We start from the raw sequence: 19523 nt of genomic DNA on the forward strand, positions 1-19523 counted from the left end.
GGTGTCCCAAAGTACTTCACAGCCACTTAATTACTTTTGAAGTGTAGTTGCTGCTATTATGCAGCTAAAATGGCAATGACAGCAAGGTCCCACAAATAATTGACCAGTTAATCTGTTTTTGGTGATGTTGGTTGAAGCATAAATGACATTGGGAGATGCTCATCTTCGACCAGTGCCATGGGATCTTTTACATTCACCTGAACAGGCAGATGGGGCCTCAGTTTAATATCTCATTCAAAAGACAGCACTTCCGACAATACAGCACTCCCTCTGTACTCTACTGAAATGTGTGCCTAGGGTGGGATTTGAACTCACAACCTTCATGGCTACAGGGACAAGAGTGCCACCACCGTGCCAAGCTCTCACTGGTAACATTAATGAAGGAACCGATACTTCTGCTAAAATAGTGGACAGAGGAATATTGTAGGAATGCAATAAGCCTTCATCCACTGATATCTGTAGCTGTTAGGTTTTAAAGTACAAATTTCACTCCTAATCATAGTATAAAGGTGTGTCATTCCCATCCGCAGTGTGGCATCTGAGCGCACTCTGACATTGCGTGGGTTTAATAAACCTCATTTATAGCCCAGGGAGTTCACACTTAGGCTATCACTTAAATTCATTATTATTTTACCAAGAGCATTTTACTGTAACCTAGAAACATGGTTCTGTTGCAGCATAAATGGAATGAAATACAATCCTTACCGATTAATGGCAACTCTGTTAAGGGTGTGTGTTTATCCCATTTCCATTAGTTTCAGGTTTTTATTGCACTCTATTGTAAGGGCTCGTCCTCTGACACACACCATTTTTCAGCTGAGAAGGTTGTTTTTTATTGGGGAAACTTAAGTGAGGGGCACTGTGCAGGACTAGGAAGTTGGAAAGAATAGAAGAGCCAATGAGGAAATCAGGAAATAATGTTAAATGACGCCAAGCTTGGGTTTTAAAAGTCTGCAGATTGAATGGAAGATTGAGATAGGCCTCTGCCATCTTGCAAATGGTGGCTGAGAGATATGTGCAATCACCCTTATGGTGACATGGCAGCAAAGTTTTCCCTCCCAGTGGTGCTTTTACTCTGCACCTCTCTCATGATGATCTAGTCAGGATAGAGACCTTGCCATGTGAGCAATCAACAACAACAACTTGCTTTTATATAGCGCCTTTAATGTAGTAAAATGTCCCAAGGCAGTTGACAGGAGTGTAATCAGACAAAAATTGACACCGAGCCAAACATTAGGACAGGTGACCAAATTCTTGGTCAAAGAGGTAGGTTTTAAGCAGGGCCTTAAAGGAGGAGAGTCGGAGGTGTTTAGGCAAGGACTTCAAGAACTTAGGGCCTAGCTGGCTGAAGGCATGGCCGCGGCGAATCAAAACAACATGCTTCCTTTGAACATTTTGCTTGATGACAAATTCCTTCCCAGAACAGTATTGGCTTAAGAATAAAAGAATTTGTAGGAACAGGAAAAGCCTACTAGGCCACACACACCCTTTCTTTTTTGCTAGATCAGTCCATTATCCACCATCTCACGACATCCTTTAATCTATTTGCTCTCCTGAAATACATCTAATTCTCTGCTGAACTAATGGATATTGTCCACTTCAATGACCATCCCTCATAATTTGCTCCTCAAACCTATTGCCCTTTGTGCACCAAGTTCCATTTGACTATCCTTCTCATTGCTAACTTTCTCATTTTTAAACTTGTCTCCCCTGGTATTTGAACCCAAATTAAAACGGCAGACATGCAAGATTTTGCTGGTGAAGCTTCTGTCCAGTTAGATAACAGAAAAAAATGAAGCACCTCTAATAACACATCTCAGCCATGGTTCAGTTGATAGTATGCTCACCTCTGAGTCAGAAGGTTGTGGGTTCAAGTCCCACTCCAGAGACTGCACAGAATCCAGGCTGATAGTCCAGTACAGTACTGAGGGAGTGCTGCACTCTCAGAGATGTCGTCTCTCAGATGAGATGTTAAACTAAGGCCCCGTCTGCCCTCTCAGGTGGACGTAAAAGATCCCACGGCACTATTTAAAGAAGAGCAGTGAAGTTATTCCTGGTGTCCTGGCCAATATTTATCCCTCAACCAACATCACAAAAACAGATTATCAAGTCATTATCAGCTTGCTGTGTGCAAATTGACTGCTACGTTTCTGACATTACAGCAGTGACTGCATTTCTAAAGTACTTAATTTTTTGTAAAACACTTTGGGATGTCCTGAGGTTGTGAAAGACGCAAGTTCTTTCTTTCACACTTTTCAAGCAGTTAAACTGACACTTAACTAGTGCAAGTCATGGATATTTAGGTCATCCAGCAATGGAGACTGCACAATGCCAAACAATTCCAAACAAATTTCTGGGAGTTAACCTTTTGTGAACTGAATCGAACTTAGTAGCAACATCATAATATAAATTAAATCAACATCGCTTCCAGGCCAAATAGGTAAAAATCTCAAAATGCTAGTCTTTGGGGTACAATCTCATCTAGGCCTGTTTTTTGGACCCCCGAAATGCATGCAGAGGCAGCGCATGCCAGAACCAAAAGGGCTGAGACTGGCCCGAAAATGGGCCTTGGACCTCATTAGCATTTTATGCGCGAGCTGCCGGCACCTGTCACACCTCCGCAGGCAGCTCATGCTTCATTAATGACCGGCTGCTTGCTTCACTGGCAGTGGCACAAAAGTAAGTCCCAGAATGGAGATTGGATCTGGCTGCAATGGAACGGGGTGGGGGTGGTGATCGCGATGAATGTGGAGATAGGGGTGCACATAATCTAGGCTGACACTCCAGTACAGGACTGAGGGAGCGCTGCACTGTCGGAGGTGCTGTCTTTCAGATGAGACGTTAAGCCAAGGCCCCATCTGCCCTCTTAGATGGATGTAAAAGATCCTATGGCACTGTTTTGAAGAAGGGTAGGAGAGTTCTCCTGGTGTCCTGGCCAACATTTGTCCCTCAACCAAAATCACTAAAACAAATTGTCTTGTCATGATCACATTACTGTTTGTGAGACCTAACTGTGCGCAAATTACCTGCTGCTTTTCCTACATTTCAACATTGATTATATTTCGAAAGTGCTTCATGGGCTGTAAAGCACTTTGGGACATCCTGAGGTTGTGAAAGGTGCTATATAAATGCAAGTCTTTCTTTTTCTTTTTTGATCTGTTACACCTCCTAAAAATCTACTCTCCTATATGAATCTGTAAAATCTCTTATTATTTGGAACTGAAATCTTGTAACCGGCCCTGATAACTGAAGTGGTCCTCAGGATTGCTTCACCATTAGTCACCCGCTGTACCAAATCCTTCATTGTGCATTATCCCCCGCATTCTCCGTGTGTGGGAATGGATTCCTAGAGAGATAACAATGTGTTCTCTTTCTGAAAATACTATTACAATTACACTGTACAGGTGTGATGATTAAGTGATGGAATTCTATTTGAGTGCCCATGCTGCTGTAGCAAAGTATCTAATTAGTGCATGCTGCGACATTCACCTGCTGTGGAAACACACACAATCTGTGCAGGTTTTCAAGGATCAGAGGCGGACACGGTGGATATTTGTTCACAACCCTGATTACTAGTTGGTATTTATTTGGTGTTTTTGTACTGCAGAGAAATCATTGCAATTAAAAGTATAAATATACTGGAGTGGAACAGTTATGTATGGCTCGCAGCCAGCTTCTGTTAGTGTTGTACAATTGTCTCTAATGTATTGCCAGTGGTTTCATACCAAATAAATCACTGGCCAAAATCAAGATCAGAATGGTGTCACATGATCATGCTGCATCATTGTGCCCTGATTGACAACGGAAGGTATTAAAGGAGGGTATATACAGCTTAATATGGAGAAAGCAACAGTAATGTTTAATCAACACTGTTCACTTACTCCTTGTGCAGTAGGAAGCTTTACATAAAGTTATCGTTTAAGATATGGATTGGATGCCATCCATACTCAATGTCTAGGCTTGTGTATAAATAATACCCTCTTCGGTGAGGTACCAGCGAGTACCTGGGTCCTGGGGAATCATATCCCACCAGGAGACAACTTCAGGAGAGGAGGACAAAATTCATAGGTGTACATGCAATTATTCTGCTATGTTAATAATAGTGTGTGCTGTGTATGTGCAATCATTTTGTTTGTGCATGTGCATGCTTTTCCTATTCAGGCTATAAAGCAAAGGCCAAGTTAATCCTTGCCAACTTACACAGTCATTACATTATATAATTATAGTCATTAAAGACTACCCTTATCTTCTTTATATAAAACATATATTAATAACTGGTGCTTTTCCTTTAACTTTCAACTCACTCAGCCCTTTGAGGCAATGCAAAGTTAAATCTTGAATTCCTGGAGTATGATTTAGCAATGATAGCTCCCCTATTTGTCTGGTCTGTCCTTGACAGTTACCAGTTTCTGCTCTTTGATTAAATGTCTCAATGTTTAATCAGCTCTGATGCCATTAATTCCCTCGACCTATCTGAAACAGTGGTTATCACTTAATTTTCAATTTGGATTTTATTTCCTTTTATATAGCTAGGAGAATATTTTAAAACATTGCCTAGATTTGTCTTGAAGTTTATACAATCTTAAAGGGGATTTCAACATTGATTAACATGAATGATGATCTGGGAAAAAACAACAGCTACAAAGCTAGTGTAGATATATGATATGTTTGAAGCTCAGTGTGAGGTAGAATTTTCTTCTGAAAGCATGGGAATGGCCCTCCAATCCAACAGGTGATGAAGCTCCCCAGTGAGAGCTATCACTTTCAGAAAAGGTGGGAATTGGTTAAAAAGTAGAAATATTTTAAATACAGATGCAACAGTTTATACAAGTGTATCTGATGAAAAACCTATTCAAGCTAGTTATGACATTGTAATGGATGTTGTGATCTTGTAATGATGCCCTGGAACAAGTACAGTCAGTACAGGAGCCACCTCCTGTGACTCTGCCACTGGTTGATGATTAAGCATTACAATATAAGTAGAAAGGGGAACACAGTCTGTTCTCCATGTGGTCTCCTGGACTGGTTTCAATCATCTGAGAGGGCCAAAGAGCTGTGGAAGGTTGGGGGGAGTTGGTAGGAAGTTTCTAGTCATGATGCTCCAGCCATCATGAGTGTGGGCAGACTTAATGGCCCAGCTACCTTTTCCTGCCCTTCATTTTCATATGTTCGTAATGTAACAATTCTGGATCGAGAATACGTCACTTCGCAATACTTGAACATGAAGGAGACAGCCAATTGGGCTTGCATGATGCTGGTATTTGTCAAAGTATCCTTAAGGAGGTGCTGTTTAGCTTTATTATTCAATGGTTAGAGTTAAGTAATATTTTAGTAACAAAGCTATAAAGGAACCGCAAAGAGCTCATGTCGGAGAATGTGTAGACGCTCCTTCCCTCCAAAAAAAAAACAAATGTTAATTGTGTTTTGATTTAAAAATTTAGCTGATTAAAAAATGCTGAGAGATTTGTGTGTAATTTGTTGAAGTGGTACCACAATTCCACCAGAGAGAAACTCACCAAAACAAAATCTCGATCTGCAGCTTATTCATGATTCGAGTGGCAGCAGTTTCCTTTTCTTGTAACACCACTCCACAGCGGGACATACAATGCAACAAACGGCTCCCAATATTAGCCTGGCCGTTGGGGAGACAGAGTTGAGCAGAGCATCTCTGCGGTGATTAAGGATCGCATCTGCCTCCCAGCAAAGTGGTTGTCACACACAACACAGCACAGACAGAAGTCTCAGAATGGGTTTGTCTGACTGACTGTCCTCTCCAGCAAAAAGTATCCTGAGGCTTAGGGAATCTAAAGAGAGAAGAAAATAACCTCAAATTTACAGTTTCAATGTATCCCTTAATTTTTCGCATTATTAGCACAACCCAATCACAGTGGGGCTGAATTTAAACTTGGCCAAATAGGTGTTAACGAGGTCCTAGTGATCTCAAAATGGGATCGTTAGACTTACTGCCTCATTTGATGCTGACGATCCGGCCACTGCCATTTTTACCGGAGTCTATTGGCGGGCGGGCGGGCGGGCCGCTCACCTGTTTGAGGGGGAAGGTCCCTTTAATATGCGAGTCGGGGGTCACGTGACACACATAGGCCCTCAACTGCCATTTTGAGAGACAACTGGGTGAAGCGTGCCCTCTGTCGGCTCTGCCGAGTTTTACTGGCGCTACAGCAGAAGAAGCCGCAAAGAGGTGAGTTTAATATTATTTTTGTAGGGGAAAAATTGTCCTCCAGACACCACCACAAATAGTCTAGGCCGTTGCCCCCTCCCCCCCAGCCCATGTTGCTGCCAGCCGCCCAATATTGCGCCGGGCCAAATCCAGCGAGCTACATCGAGCTGCCCGTTTGGTCCCCGCAGTTTAAATGAGGCCCGGCCTCTTCGCTGCCGGCACAGGCGGGCAGTCAGCCGACTGATGGATCGAAATCTACTCCGGTGCTGCGAATAGCCACCTGCAACAAGTGGAGAGAATTGGGCGTCAAACTTGTGCACAGGAGTTTTGGCTGATTTCGCCATCGACACATACAGCTGTGGCTCCACATGCACTTCAAGCATCTAAGCCCAAGGCTCATCAGTTTGACCAGAACTTGATCAGCTGTATGAATCTGTACTCAATGCTACTGCCAGTTTTGCCCAATAGAGCAATAGTACTGGATATAGCATTTAGGGTTGGCAACCCTCCAGGATCACCCTGGAGTCTCCAGGAATTGAAGATTAATCTCCAGGACACTGCTGTGAACAACCCAAGAGAAAAATCATAGAGGCAATAAAAAAAAAGTTCGTTCTCTTTTAAATTATAAAAATATTGGACATGGGAAAAAAGGCTGTTTGACTGATGGGCAAAAATCATCCAATCGGGTATGAAGAGTCTTTTTGCTTTCCAATTGGGTTGGGAAGGTGGTGCACATGTTGGGCAACCACTGGTAGGAGTGTGGGGGCAGTTGAAGGCAGGAGGAGGTCATGCTATGAAACCTTCAGGAATACGTCCAACTAGAGTTGGCAACCCTAATTGAGTTACATGTGAGAAAATAAGATTACAGCCTTTATCTGATGCCGGGCCCTATAAAAAGGTATCTTGTGCCCATTTTCACCCTGTGCTAACATGATCACAGCTTCCATTATTTGAGGGAAGTATTTAGATGTTCCACCTTTCCCTATCACACCTACACAACATGCATAGGGCTTTGAATTTGTTGCCTGCTACACTGCAGGTTTTCAGAAACAATTTGATTTGGTTTACAACTTATTAGTGGATAAATTCACAACATGGTGTGTTACTAAGCTGTACAGATTTGAAAGTTCTATGTTTGATCCCCAGTCTGTGCTCAGTTGATTGCAGTAAAGGCGGCAGTGGGGTACTACGATTGGCCTCTGCGCCCCTAGACTGAGGGAAGAAAAATCACCCAGGCTTCCCATTGCTGGTTGCTATGAAATATCTCCTGCTGGAATGTGTAGAGATGGAGGTTAGATTGGCTCTGGTGGGCTTGATAGTTGAATAGCTTGCGGACACTGGCTATCTAGGTCCACGCTTAGCAAGATCACTTGGATGAGGCGTTAGAAGGCTGCCATGGAACCACACTTCAGGAGTCGATTGGAGAGGAGATCCTTGATTTAAAAACTGTTGGACTCTCACCTTACTTATCCTCACACAATTCTTCCTTTTTATTTGTCCCCCCACAGAAAAGCCTCGGATGAACAGTATTCTTACTTCTGCGACTGAACCATATGATCTGTCTTTCTCAAGATCCTACCAGAGTCTGTCACACCTTCCACCATCTTATGAATCTGCAGTCAAATCTGACTTAAGCAAGTATTCTTCACTAAAACGATTAAGTAGGTGTCCCATAACTTACCATTAACATTATTTTGCATCATACCTAGGAATTCGGATCTGGTAATTTATTTTATCATTAACTGCCACTACTTTTCAACCGCTTCAGTCTTGCAGTGTTCCAGCTGCTACGCAAACAAGAGTGACAACTGTTCAACTTCATGGTGACCCATCATTCGTTGATGGTCAAGCTCTTATTATCACTAGAAAGTCCTATGGACAATTTAGCTCATTGCAGGGGTGGAAAAAGTTAAATATGCACTCTCCTCACCTTATGGCACCTTTCCTTTACAGTACTGTCGCTTGAGACCCAACTTTGGTGGCCATGTCGCAAGGTAAATGAGGCGTAACTGCTTCCCGCAGGGGCACCAAATAAATACCCCTCTTTAGGTGGCTAGCAACAGTGCCCCTATGGCAAATATGAACATTACCGCCTGAGGCAGAGGCTGATATTTTTTCTGGCTACAGATAGGCTAATCCTTCAGCCTGTCCATATAGGCCAGTAGTGTGGTGTCTTGATTTCTGTCCTGTTTAGACCATTGGGGCAGGTCCATTGGTTAGGATACTACTCTGTTGCTATGGAGTCCACCCTGCAATGTGAAACAAGCCGATTTCACAGCACGAGGAGTTCCAGGGTATCACAGAACTATCTTTTCCTGAAGCAGTTCCATTCGTTGTGGGCCCTGAAACCTGATATTGTGATGTCAATGAGAACAGTCAGGGTCTGCGAGCTGGGCCTTCCAGAGGAATCCAGCCACATTAAACAGTCTAAAAATAAAAGTAACATCAATGCCATAAGAAGAAGAAAGAAATCTAACAATTTGTTTTTTAAAAACTGAAGACAAAACAAACAAAAAATAGATGGAGAAAAGGAACAAAACAAAAGAGAAACAGAAAATAATGAAAATGCAAAGGAAAAAGGATTAAGAATAAAATAAGGGAATAACTTGGAAAAGTATGGGCTAATAAATGAAAGTCGGCATGAATTTGTTAAAGGGAAATCATGTTTGACTAACTTGATTGAGTTCTTTGATGAAGGAACGGAGAGGGTTGATGAGGGTACTGCAGTTGATGTTGTACATGGACTTTCAAAAGGAATTTGATTAAATACCACATAGGAACATAGGAACAGGAGTAGGCCATTCAGCCCCTCGTGCCTGCTCCACCATTTGATAAGATCATGGCTGATCTGTGATCTAGCTCCGTATACCTGCCTTTGGCCCATATCCCTTAATACCTTTGATTGCCAAAAAGCTATCTATCTCACATTTAAATTTAGCAATTGAGCTAGTATCAATTGCTGTTTGCGGAAGAGAGTTCCAAACTTCTATCACCCTTTGTGTGTAGAAATGTTTTCTAATCTCGCTCCTGAAAGGTCTGGCTCTAATTTTTAGACTGTGCCCCCTACTCCTGGAATCCCCAACCAGCGGAAATAGTTTCTCTCTATCCACCCTATCTGTTCCCCTTCATATCTTATAAACTTCGATCAGATCACCCCTTAACCTTCGAAACTCCAGAGAATACAACCCCAATTTGTGTAATCTCTCCTCGTAACTTAACCCTTGAAGTCTGGGTATCATTCTAGTAAACCTACGCTGCACTCCCTCCAAGGCCAATATGTCCTTCCAAAGGTGTGGTGCCCAGAACTGCTCACAGTACTCCAGGTGCGGTCTAACCAGGGTTTTGTATAGCTGCAGCATAACTTCTGCCCCCTTGTACTCTCGTCTTCTAGATATAAAGGCCAGCATTCCATTAGCCTTCTTGATTATTTTCTGGACCTGTTCATGACACTTCAATGATCTATGTACCTGAACCCCTAGGTCCCTTTGGACATTTACTGTTTTTAACTTAATAGACTTGTTAGCAAAATTAAAGCCCGTGTTATTAAAGGGACTGTAGCAGTGTGGATACAAAATTGGCTAAGGGACAAAGCAGAGAGTAGTGATAAAAGGTTGTTTTTCAAACTGGAGGGAAACTGGAGTGGTGTTCCCCCAGGGGTCAGTATTTGGACCACTGCTCTTTTTGATATATATTAATGACCTGGACTTGGGTGTAGAGGCTATAATTTTAAAGTTTGTAGATGACACGAAACTTGGAAATGTAGTAAACAATGTGGAGGATAGTAACAGACATCAGGATGATATAGACAGCCTGGTGAAATGGGCAGACACATGGCAGATGAAATTTATTGCAGAGAAGTGTGAAGTGATACATTTTGGTAGGAAGAATGAGGAGAGACAATATGAACTAAATGGTACTATTTTAAAGAGTGCATAAACAGAGAGACCGGGGGGCATATGTACACACATCTTTGAAGGTGGCAGGACAAGTTTAGAAGGTTGTTAAAAAAGCATGTGGGATCTTGGGCTTTATTAATAGAGGCATAGAGTACAAAAGCAAGGAAGTTATGCTAAACCTTTAGGCCTCAGCTGGAGTATTGTGTTCAATTCTGGACATCACACTTTAGGAAGGATGTCAAGGCCTTAGAGAGGGTGCAGAAGAGATTTACTAGAATGGTACCAGGGATGAGGGACTTCAGTTATGTGGAGAGACTGGAGAAGCTAGGGTAGTTCTCCTTAGAGCAGATTTGATAGAGGTGATCAAAATCATAAACGGTTTTGATAGAGTAAATAAGGAGAAACTGTTTCCAGTGGCAGAAAAGTCACAGATTTAATGTAATTGGCAGAAGAACCAGAGGCGACTTAAGGATACATATTTTTAAGCAGCAAATTATAATGATCTGGAATGCACTGCCTGAAAGGGTGGTGGAAGCAGATTCAATCGTAATTTTCAAAAGGGAATTGGATAAATACTTGAAAGGAAAAAAATCTACAGAGCAGGGGAATGGGACTAATTGGATAGCTCTTTCAAAGAGCCGGCACAGGCATGATGGGCCGAATGGCCTCCTCCTGTGCTGTAACTACTATGGTACGATGATAAAGATGATTTAAAGCACTGATATAATTACATTTTAGGATAGAAAAGGTAAAAGAAAGTGGAGCCAAACTTGGAGAAACCAGACAAAGTGCAAGATATCAAGAAATGAAAAAAGATCAAAAATACACAAATAAAATAAAGAAAATGAACAAAAGTAAAATTTTTAAAAAGCTTAAACCACACTTGTTCTTTTAAAATTTAAATATAGAGAAGTGGAAATAAAGAAAAACAAACATGGTTACATTTTGCATTGGATATTCGAAGTCTGCAGATACTAATGAGCCTAGTGGGGTATAACCTATCCACTGGATCACTAACAACGGATGGATGGATAACTTGACATTATCCATCTTTTCCAACCAGAAGAAAATCCAAAGCCTTCAACAAAATTATGGCTTTATTGGAACTTTAGTGTCTTAAAATCACTAAATTAGACTGCCAGATTAAGCTAAAAGGAGAAATGTTACTGCAGCTTGCTGTCTGCACATGAACTGTGACTCAGTCAGGACCACCACTCAGATGGGATGAACAGGCACTTGAGAAAAAAGTCCAGCAAATGCTGCAGGAAAAATGTGGTTTAACCAGAGAATGTAGCGCCAAACACCCTGGGAATTGTAACTACTTTGCTGGAAAAAAAGGCAGGTCAAATTTCACACTGGACACTGATAGCTGAGCAAAGGGAGATGTATGCACCATGAGAGTTGCAGTTACTCTACTGATGCCTGTCTGCTTTAGCTATGCTTTTTCATTGAAACCTGTCCTCATGGGAGACGTTTCTGTCAGTATTTATCTGTAAGAATGGCAGCTCATGCATTCCACAATCAAATGCATTCAACATTGCACATATCTCTGCATGAATATCTGATGTATCTGCTTATAAATGAAAAAACAAATGATTGCTGTGCACAGTGAAGGCACAAAAGTCATAAAGGCCATGTAGTTTTTGCATACAGCCTGAAATCTATGAATTTAACTGTCCTAAATAACACTGCAATTAGGGTTGCTGTCTTTTACCAAATGCAGAACTGGATTGTGGCAAGAGCTTTTATGGGTTTTTTGTTGTTGTTGAAAATACTACTAACCAATGCCTCCACATCATAAGACACAGCAAGAGGTGATAAAAACAGACCTCTTCTATTGGTATCCAGTTTACACTGTGGAAATTTACAGGCATCTCATTTAAAAATTGGACAGCCTGATCGAAAACTGGCTAAGTGGCAGCCCTAACTGTGACTCTGCTACCTTTTCAGAAATGTGAAATATTTAGTGGGTGATATAACAAAGCCATTCTAAAAGGTGTTTTGCATCATTCCTGCAGGTGAGAAGGAGATCGATGAATACTATATGAAAAGGAGGCACCTTCCAGACTTAGCAGCGAGAGGAACGCTGCCTCTCCACGTTATGAAAATGAATCAGGAACACAGTAACTACAAGGAGAGGCCGAGACGACCAGTGCGGGCCATGTCACAAGACAGAGTCCTGTCTCCGGAGAGAGACGTGCCTCAAGAATGCGTCATGTCTTATGAACGCATCTTGTCTGATGAACAACTGTTGTCAGCTGAACGTCTTCAGTCCCAGGATCCTCTGCTCTCTCCAGATAAAGTTATGTCCCTCAAACGCTCTGTGTTCCGTGAAAAGGCCATGTCCAGGGCCTTGTCCCAATCCCACACAGATGTCTTTGTATCCACGCCCGTCTTAGATCGGTATAAGATGACAAAAATGCACTCGCATCCCAGTGCCTCAAACTCTTCGTACAATACCTTGAATACGAATCAAACGAATCACACTGCTGCTAAGCGACATGCCTTTGCTTCACGTCGGCACAACACAGTGGAACAGCTCCACTATATCCCAGGACATCACCGTAATTACCATACAGCCAGCAAAACAGAAGTAACTGTTTGATCTTAAAACCCGCATCACCAATTCCATGATAACAAGAGTCCGGAATATTTGCCAGTGAGCCAGAGGACAGTGGCACTGTCAGACCACACAAATTACTTGCGCCCTAATTTCGGACATGTTATTCAAGCAAATGCATTTGTTTATCTAAACAAAATGGCGTACCACACGAGGCTTCGGTCTTTCCAGAGACACTTAACATCAGTTCCTTGTTTTATTCAAGGTTTTCAATTTTAGTTGGTACATTAGCACAATGGATGGTGCCGTGCCATCCAGGTCACCTGACAGTTTCTATCAAAGGAAGCCATATGGCGTGGTAGTAAATTAGAAGGGCTTAGAGTAACAAAGTCAATGGTTGAATTTCTAGCCAATTGGTATTGCTACTTTTGAAGATTGAAGCTATTTGGTCGGGCGATACTGTATTATTAATTTAGTAATTAGTCCGAATTGGTTTGTTTGCTCAACAAAAAAAGATGGAAGCTTGTAACATATCATCCCAATTAAAGGTATAGTCTGCTAAAAATTTCCATCTTAAGCATGTACAGTAACATTATAAGTAGGCCAATTCACGGGCGACCATTTCTGTACACAGTTTGGGGCACAGCTGGCTTTCCCTCCATGCATTTATTTTGCCCCTTTGAATGATGAGATGGTTGCTGATGTCCGCTTAGAATGCCAGGCCTAGGGTCTCATATCTCAGATAGTTTCATCCTAGCAAAAATAAAACTATTTGTTATCGAGCATACCTCAACCATTTCCTACTGGTGGTAATGAGTTGTGTAGTACTTTTTTCAAGAGATTGAAAGACTCAGTTTTTGCTGAGTGAAAGAATGCCTGAGAACTTTGCAGCATTGTGAGTTTACTCCGTGGGCACGTGACTCTTGCAAATGGATTTTTGAACATGGGAGGCCGTTACTAACAGATTTTTCGTTTTACTTCACATGCATTATTATCAAGTTTGCTTCTGATGTATGAAATGCCGCTCATGTGGGCATTGGAATCACCAATCATGCCAATAGGCTAAATTTGTGACAGTTTGAAGCGAATCAAATGAAAATATATTAATCATTTGTTTACATCAGTCACCTACAGCTGGTAGCCAAAAACTGTCAGATTTTCAGAAGAATCACTACAAGTTTTAGCAATTCCATAGAAGGTTGTGGAAGCAGATTCTTGTCCAGTTTTCATGCCGGGAGTGTCTTGTTTCCCTTGCTCTTCTTCTATTCCCTTTCACTTAGTTCTCTCTTTCCCTGCTTCTCTTATTTTTATGTCACTGTGATACTTTCCTATTTTCAGAATCTTCATTTTTTCTGTCAAAATTAGAATCATAGAAAATTTACGGCACAGAAAGAGGCCATTCGGCCCATCGTGTCCACGCCGGCCAAAGATGAGCCACCCAGCGTAATCCCACTTTCCAGCACTTGATCCGTAGCCTTGTAGGTCACAGCACTTCAGGTGCACATCCAGGTACTTTTTAAATGGGTTGAGGTTTTCTGCCTCTACCACCCTTTTCAGGCAGTGAGTTCTAGACCCTCACCATCCTCCGGGTGAAAATATTTTTCCTCAGCTCCTCAGCCTTGATTTTTCTGCTTCCATATTTGGTAATTTTCTTGGACATCCTGTTCTCTTTCCTTCAATTTTCTATCACGTTCCCCTTTGCTCTTTTGCACTTTGTTCACCTTCATTCTCCTTTAGCACTGATGATGCTTGTAACACTTCTGATCAGACGGGCACTACACTAGCCTTGCATGTGCAGTGAAGCTTGACGTGGAGATTTAGGCACTAGCACAATCTGACGATGAATATTGGGTGATGAATATTAAAAAATAGGGTGCACAGGGCGTTTGGCAGGGGTGGGGGTGGTTGCGGTCTGAAAATGGATATTCCCACAGGTTAGCATGTTAAATATTCAGACTTCTACCCCTCACAAAGATGGCGGAGTCTCTGGATTTGTAAAACAAAGTTTGTGAAAATTGTGATTTGCAAGTTTGAAATTAAATATAAATATTGGACCAGTGGTGGTCTGTCGAGGCATTTAGAAAATAGTGGTGAATGATTTTTTAAGTCATTTGGCCTCTGGAATGAATGACTTGTGGTTACCTTTCACACAAGTAAAAGAGTTTCTATAATGTAACAATGGTGTGATCTTCTGTATTATATGGGCGGTCTTGAAACATACTTGGGAATTTCTGTGAAAAATAGGCCAGTAAGTGATAATCAGCTACAGTTCAATATGAATTGTATCTTCATTAACATGTACCTGACCAGTGAAAGTATTACAGGTGAAAATGCAGTTGGAATGACTATTATTTGAAGACAAATGTTATTTTCATTATCCAGAAACTTTCAGAACTTTATAGGCCCAGGGATTTCTCCTGTCATGATTCTATGGTGACGTGTTTCAAGCCATAAAAGTGTCAGCAACATTACACATTACCCACCAAGTGTGTGAGATCACATTTCACAGCCATCTGTGGGTTGGGAACTGAAATTTGCATTGGCTTCAAGACCTAAAGGATAACTTACACTCAAGCCAGCAAAGCATGATCATGGTCAAGTAGATCGTGCAGTGGAGATTTGAACTCTCATGCTTGGAGGCCATAGTTCTAATCCTGGTTTCCACTGATATTTAAACTGGTATTTTCCATAGATTTAGCCAGGTTGGTAGAAAAGGTTGTTCACAACAATGGACCAATATACTTTGGAAGGCAGGCAGGTAGGCAAAGGAAAAGTCATTAATGAATAAGTCAACCCACTACAGAGCCATTTTGATGGCAGGTGTACAGATATCCACGGCCCAGGCTTTCTGACTCAAAGAGGACATAATTAAGACACAAATATCGTAGAGATAGTGATTAAAAAAAGGGGGAGTTATTTATTAATTCTTTTAGAAAAGGGTTAATCCCCAGATACAATTTCCTCTTCAGTTAACGCTACTCTGTAGGCTAAGTGACAATTTTCTGATACCCTAATGGCTGTCAGTACGAGTAGCTAATTGTTTATAACATCAAGACGCCAGTCAAGTTCTTTGCTGTGGTCAATGCAGTGAAATGGAAGACCAACCATAAAATAAGCCCAACAGAAAAAGTAATTGGTTACAGAGTATCTGTGTGGTCAATTTTCAAGCAAAAACTGGTACTTGTGTTACTGCAGCGATGGAGGATTTTTGCTCAGTACAGATCAAGTCAGTCTCAAAGCTTAGGAAAGCAAGGACAAGCCTCAAGTCATTAACTAACTCATCCGCTGTCCTGGGGAGTTGTGGTATTGGTAAGATTTGCAATGTACGAAGTAGAAGTCAAAATGGGAGAAAGCTACAAGGATGGAAGGGGAATTGTAGTTTTGAAAGGATATAGTACACCACTGTTATACTTTGTATATTATCTGTAAATAACACAGTGACACCAACTAAATAAAAGTGATGCTTTCAAGCTAATGTACATTTTATTGATTAAAGCACAACAGTAGTTACAACTTACTATTGAGAAGATGGTGTTATAGTCTATTTGACAATGTTAAAGTGGTGTTGCAAGTCTTAAATGAAATGTTAAAAGAACTGTTGAGGTTGTTGACAGAGGTTATCAAAACATGGGAGTCTACAAGTAAAGGATTGTAGGCAGGTGTTCTTGAGAAATTGCATTCTGCAGTATAAATTGTGACAAATCTAGCAAGTGAGACAGAGATCCAGTAATAATTTGAATAATTCTCAAATAATGGAGTACTCAACACAATAGTTAATTTGAAAATTGAATAATTGTTTTGGTAATTAGCTGCGATCTCTTACCACCATAAATCATGTTCTGAGGTAACTTGTGCCAGCATTGCTTCTGGAATCATTAAAATACCTCCCTGTTGTCATCCCAACAGTGAAGCTGCTTCTCCCTGGAAGCATGAGTGAGAAGCCTAGTTGGCTGCGTCAGCCCACAATCAGCTATCTTTGACCATCAGCAAGAGCTCAAACTGTCCCCTGTGTGAAAAATGCCCAACTTTCGATGATGTTGCTGCCCTTGGATGACAGCTACTTTTTAAAACGATTATTTTCCATCCCAACTTATTGAGATAATTACAACATTTATCATGAGTTTAATCTGCATTTCTACCAGTTGGAAAATGTTAGATTTGGAATACCTCCAAATTAGCTGTAAAATCAACTCAAAATCAGATATCTCCATTATTTTATTGCTTTTTTCATTTATTTCCTGGTTATTTTCTCAGTGAAACATTATCCTATCCTTCCTCTGCCCCCATTTTGCATATTGTTTGTTCCCATATCCTTAAGGGCACCAACCTCCTCACCAACATCAAGATTCAATGGGCAAGCAGGTGAGTTATTCCCAATTCTTCAGCTGTGTTGCTCTCAACTAAGAAGTATGTACTGATTCACTCTCTCATTTTTTGTTTCCCTCCCTGTCTCAGCTCAGTGGTACCCTTGACAACCTAACTGAGATTGGGAGGTTTCAGGACTAGGAAAGCAGGATCTGTAGGGGTCAGTGCATGAGTACACTGCGGTTTGGTTACTCAAATTACAATTTGTTTCGAATAAATGTATGCAGACTTTCTTAAAGGCACATTGTCATCTGAGGGGAGCATTATGTAGGACAGATCGGGTCCTGATAAATTCCCCGAGCAGACTGATTCCACTAAAACAGCAGGAAAAAGAAATGTTAAAATTTATTATAAAATACCAATGGAGTGGTGCCATTCAACTACCATTGATACCAAGCTGTAAACAATGAGGTGAGACAAATAAAATACAAAGGGTTGACCACTGTAAATGGCAACACAAGTTGAAAGGAAAGCCTGTGGGAGGAGTCAAATGTTAATAAGGAGATATGTAATCATTGTGACCATATACCAAGAGCCCAAACAGTGAACTCTTTGCTGTCTAAATGTTACCAGCCAGCAGACAGCACCAGAAAAAAAAATTGGGAGCTCAAAAGATAAAGGCAACTAATGCTGTAACATTTTAACCCATTCACTGCACACACTTTGGACCACGTAACGATCATTCTTTGGCTAAGAGTTGCAATGAAAGTAATGTTTAGCAGTGAACAAGTTTTGGGGGGAGGGGGTGTGATATGTGCCCTCCATCAGGTGACAGGATTCAGCATCAGTATCAATCCTTCCGCTGGTGTTATTACCGACAGAAATCTAACAATGCACCATGAACATGGGAGAAAAGTAGTGGAAGAGTAACAGAGACAACAAGGAAAATGAAAAGAAAGGTAAGTCAACAGGGAATAGTACTAATCAATCAAAATATCAGAAGGTGTTAAATAGTGGAATGTGCAACATTGTAACCCGATTTTCAACGGTTCGTCTTTTTTTGAATTTTATATAAGAGTACCAAGTAATCTTTTAGATTAGCAAGCTTGTTTGATAAAGATTTAAATATGTACACCACAGAAAAAAGTAACCTGTGTGTTGTGTAACATTGTGGTAGAAGGTGAGGTTTGAGTTTTACTAAAGTACATTGAAAAGGTGCTGTGATTATGCTATAACATTGGATATGCTGAGGAGCAATTAGAGTCACTGCTCTAATCGGATACAGTTTAAACCCAGATGACACGTTTTCTTCAAGTCCTGAAATGTATTTGTGGCTTTGTTTGATGGAAACTGATATTTACTGCAAAGTGGATGCACCTCCACCTTCGGAAACCTGTATCACTTTATGTTCACTCTACTTATTATTAATCCGATCCAAATTACCTGCGAGGTCTGCTACAATAGTCTCAGTTTTTTTTCCGCGTACCTCTTCAGTGTAGGATTTGTAGCAGCCGTTCAGCCTTCTCACCATATATAAACTTGGGTGAAGTTTTATATCTACAGTTTTGAACTAGCTTCAGAACCAGTTGCAGTGTAATAGCTAATAACCTTGATTAATAAAAAAAATACAGATTAGACGTTTTTGTAGCAAGTACTTAACTGGCTATGAGACAGACTATTGTTACTATAACATTTTTACTTTAGTATGGGGAAAATGTATTTGCTAAGAGAGAGAGAGAGGTGGTGATTTTGTGTTTTTGGTCATTTTATGGATTAACTGTTTATGGTAGTATACACGACAATGTACCTTTGTAACTGTTACTTTGCACAAACTATTGGTTGAAAATTGAGTAAGCTTCAGGATGAACAGTACTTGACTGTTTCTCTGTAATTTAATTGTTGTTCTAATTACCTGTAAAAGCACATTCTGTATGTACTGTATACAAAACTGTAATGAGTTTAGTAAAACTTATATAGTCTTAAGGACATTTTTTCACTTTGTCAGTTACAATTATTTATGGATTCAGAAAAAAATTAAACCAATTTAAACAAAATCAAACTGGCTCCATGGTTCAATTGTTGAAGTGTTTCTGCTTCCATTGACCTCTCCCACTTTCGGAACTGTGAGGACTGCTTGACTCCGATCTCAGGTACCTCTTTTCCAGCTGGGAGAATGGGTGTTCACTCATGTATCCATTCAGGCTCACTATTAAAGTTTCCCTATCTGTTCTTTAACTTGTGGGGGCAATCAATAATAGTTGTGTGATAGGTAAAGATAGAGCATGGTTCGAGAGATAATAACAATGTAAAGACAGATCCTGACATCCCAAGTGACCAGGCAGTCTCACACTACTTGGGTTTAACTTCCCAAGTTGCAGCTCTCCTTTGCAGTGCCAAGCCATGCTTTAAATGTGCTCGCAGACTCCCTTGGGTGTCCTGGGCATTTTCTAAACTTTCACAGAATTTTTTTAAAAATGTTTTGAGAAAGTTTTAAATTTAAGGACCAAGTCAGGGATTCTGCGCAAGCGAGAGTTTGATTATGAGTCAGGCAGTAAAACAAGGTTCAGTCAGGCTTGAATTGATT

At 40.9% G+C, this 19523-nt stretch overlaps 1 protein-coding gene across 1 annotated transcript; it reads left to right on the forward strand.

Annotated features, from left to right (window-relative positions):
* The first annotated feature begins 6127 nt into the window (after window positions 1–6127).
* LOC137341234 (protein shisa-6) lies at window positions 6128–13421 on the forward strand. The gene is made up of 3 exons (XM_068004306.1): window positions 6128–6199; window positions 7687–7839; window positions 12093–13421. The coding sequence occupies exons 2-3, from the start codon at window positions 7698–7700 to the stop codon at window positions 12677–12679; spliced, it is 729 nt and encodes a 242-aa protein (XP_067860407.1). The 5' UTR covers window positions 6128–6199; window positions 7687–7697; the 3' UTR covers window positions 12680–13421.
* The last annotated feature ends 6102 nt before the right edge of the window (window positions 13422–19523 follow it).

This window comes from Heptranchias perlo, chromosome 23 (assembly GCF_035084215.1).
Source record: "Heptranchias perlo isolate sHepPer1 chromosome 23, sHepPer1.hap1, whole genome shotgun sequence".
Classification (NCBI taxonomy): Eukaryota; Metazoa; Chordata; class Chondrichthyes; order Hexanchiformes; family Hexanchidae; genus Heptranchias; species Heptranchias perlo.

Coding starts and splice junctions, on each gene's coding strand:
- LOC137341234 (XM_068004306.1), top strand. CDS start 7,698: ATGAACAGTATTCTTACTTCTGCGACTGAACCATATGATCTGTCTTTC. Junction 7,840..12,092: donor TTCTTCACTAAAACGATTAA/GTAGGTGTCCCA, acceptor TCATTCCTGCAG/GTGAGAAGGAGATCGATGAA.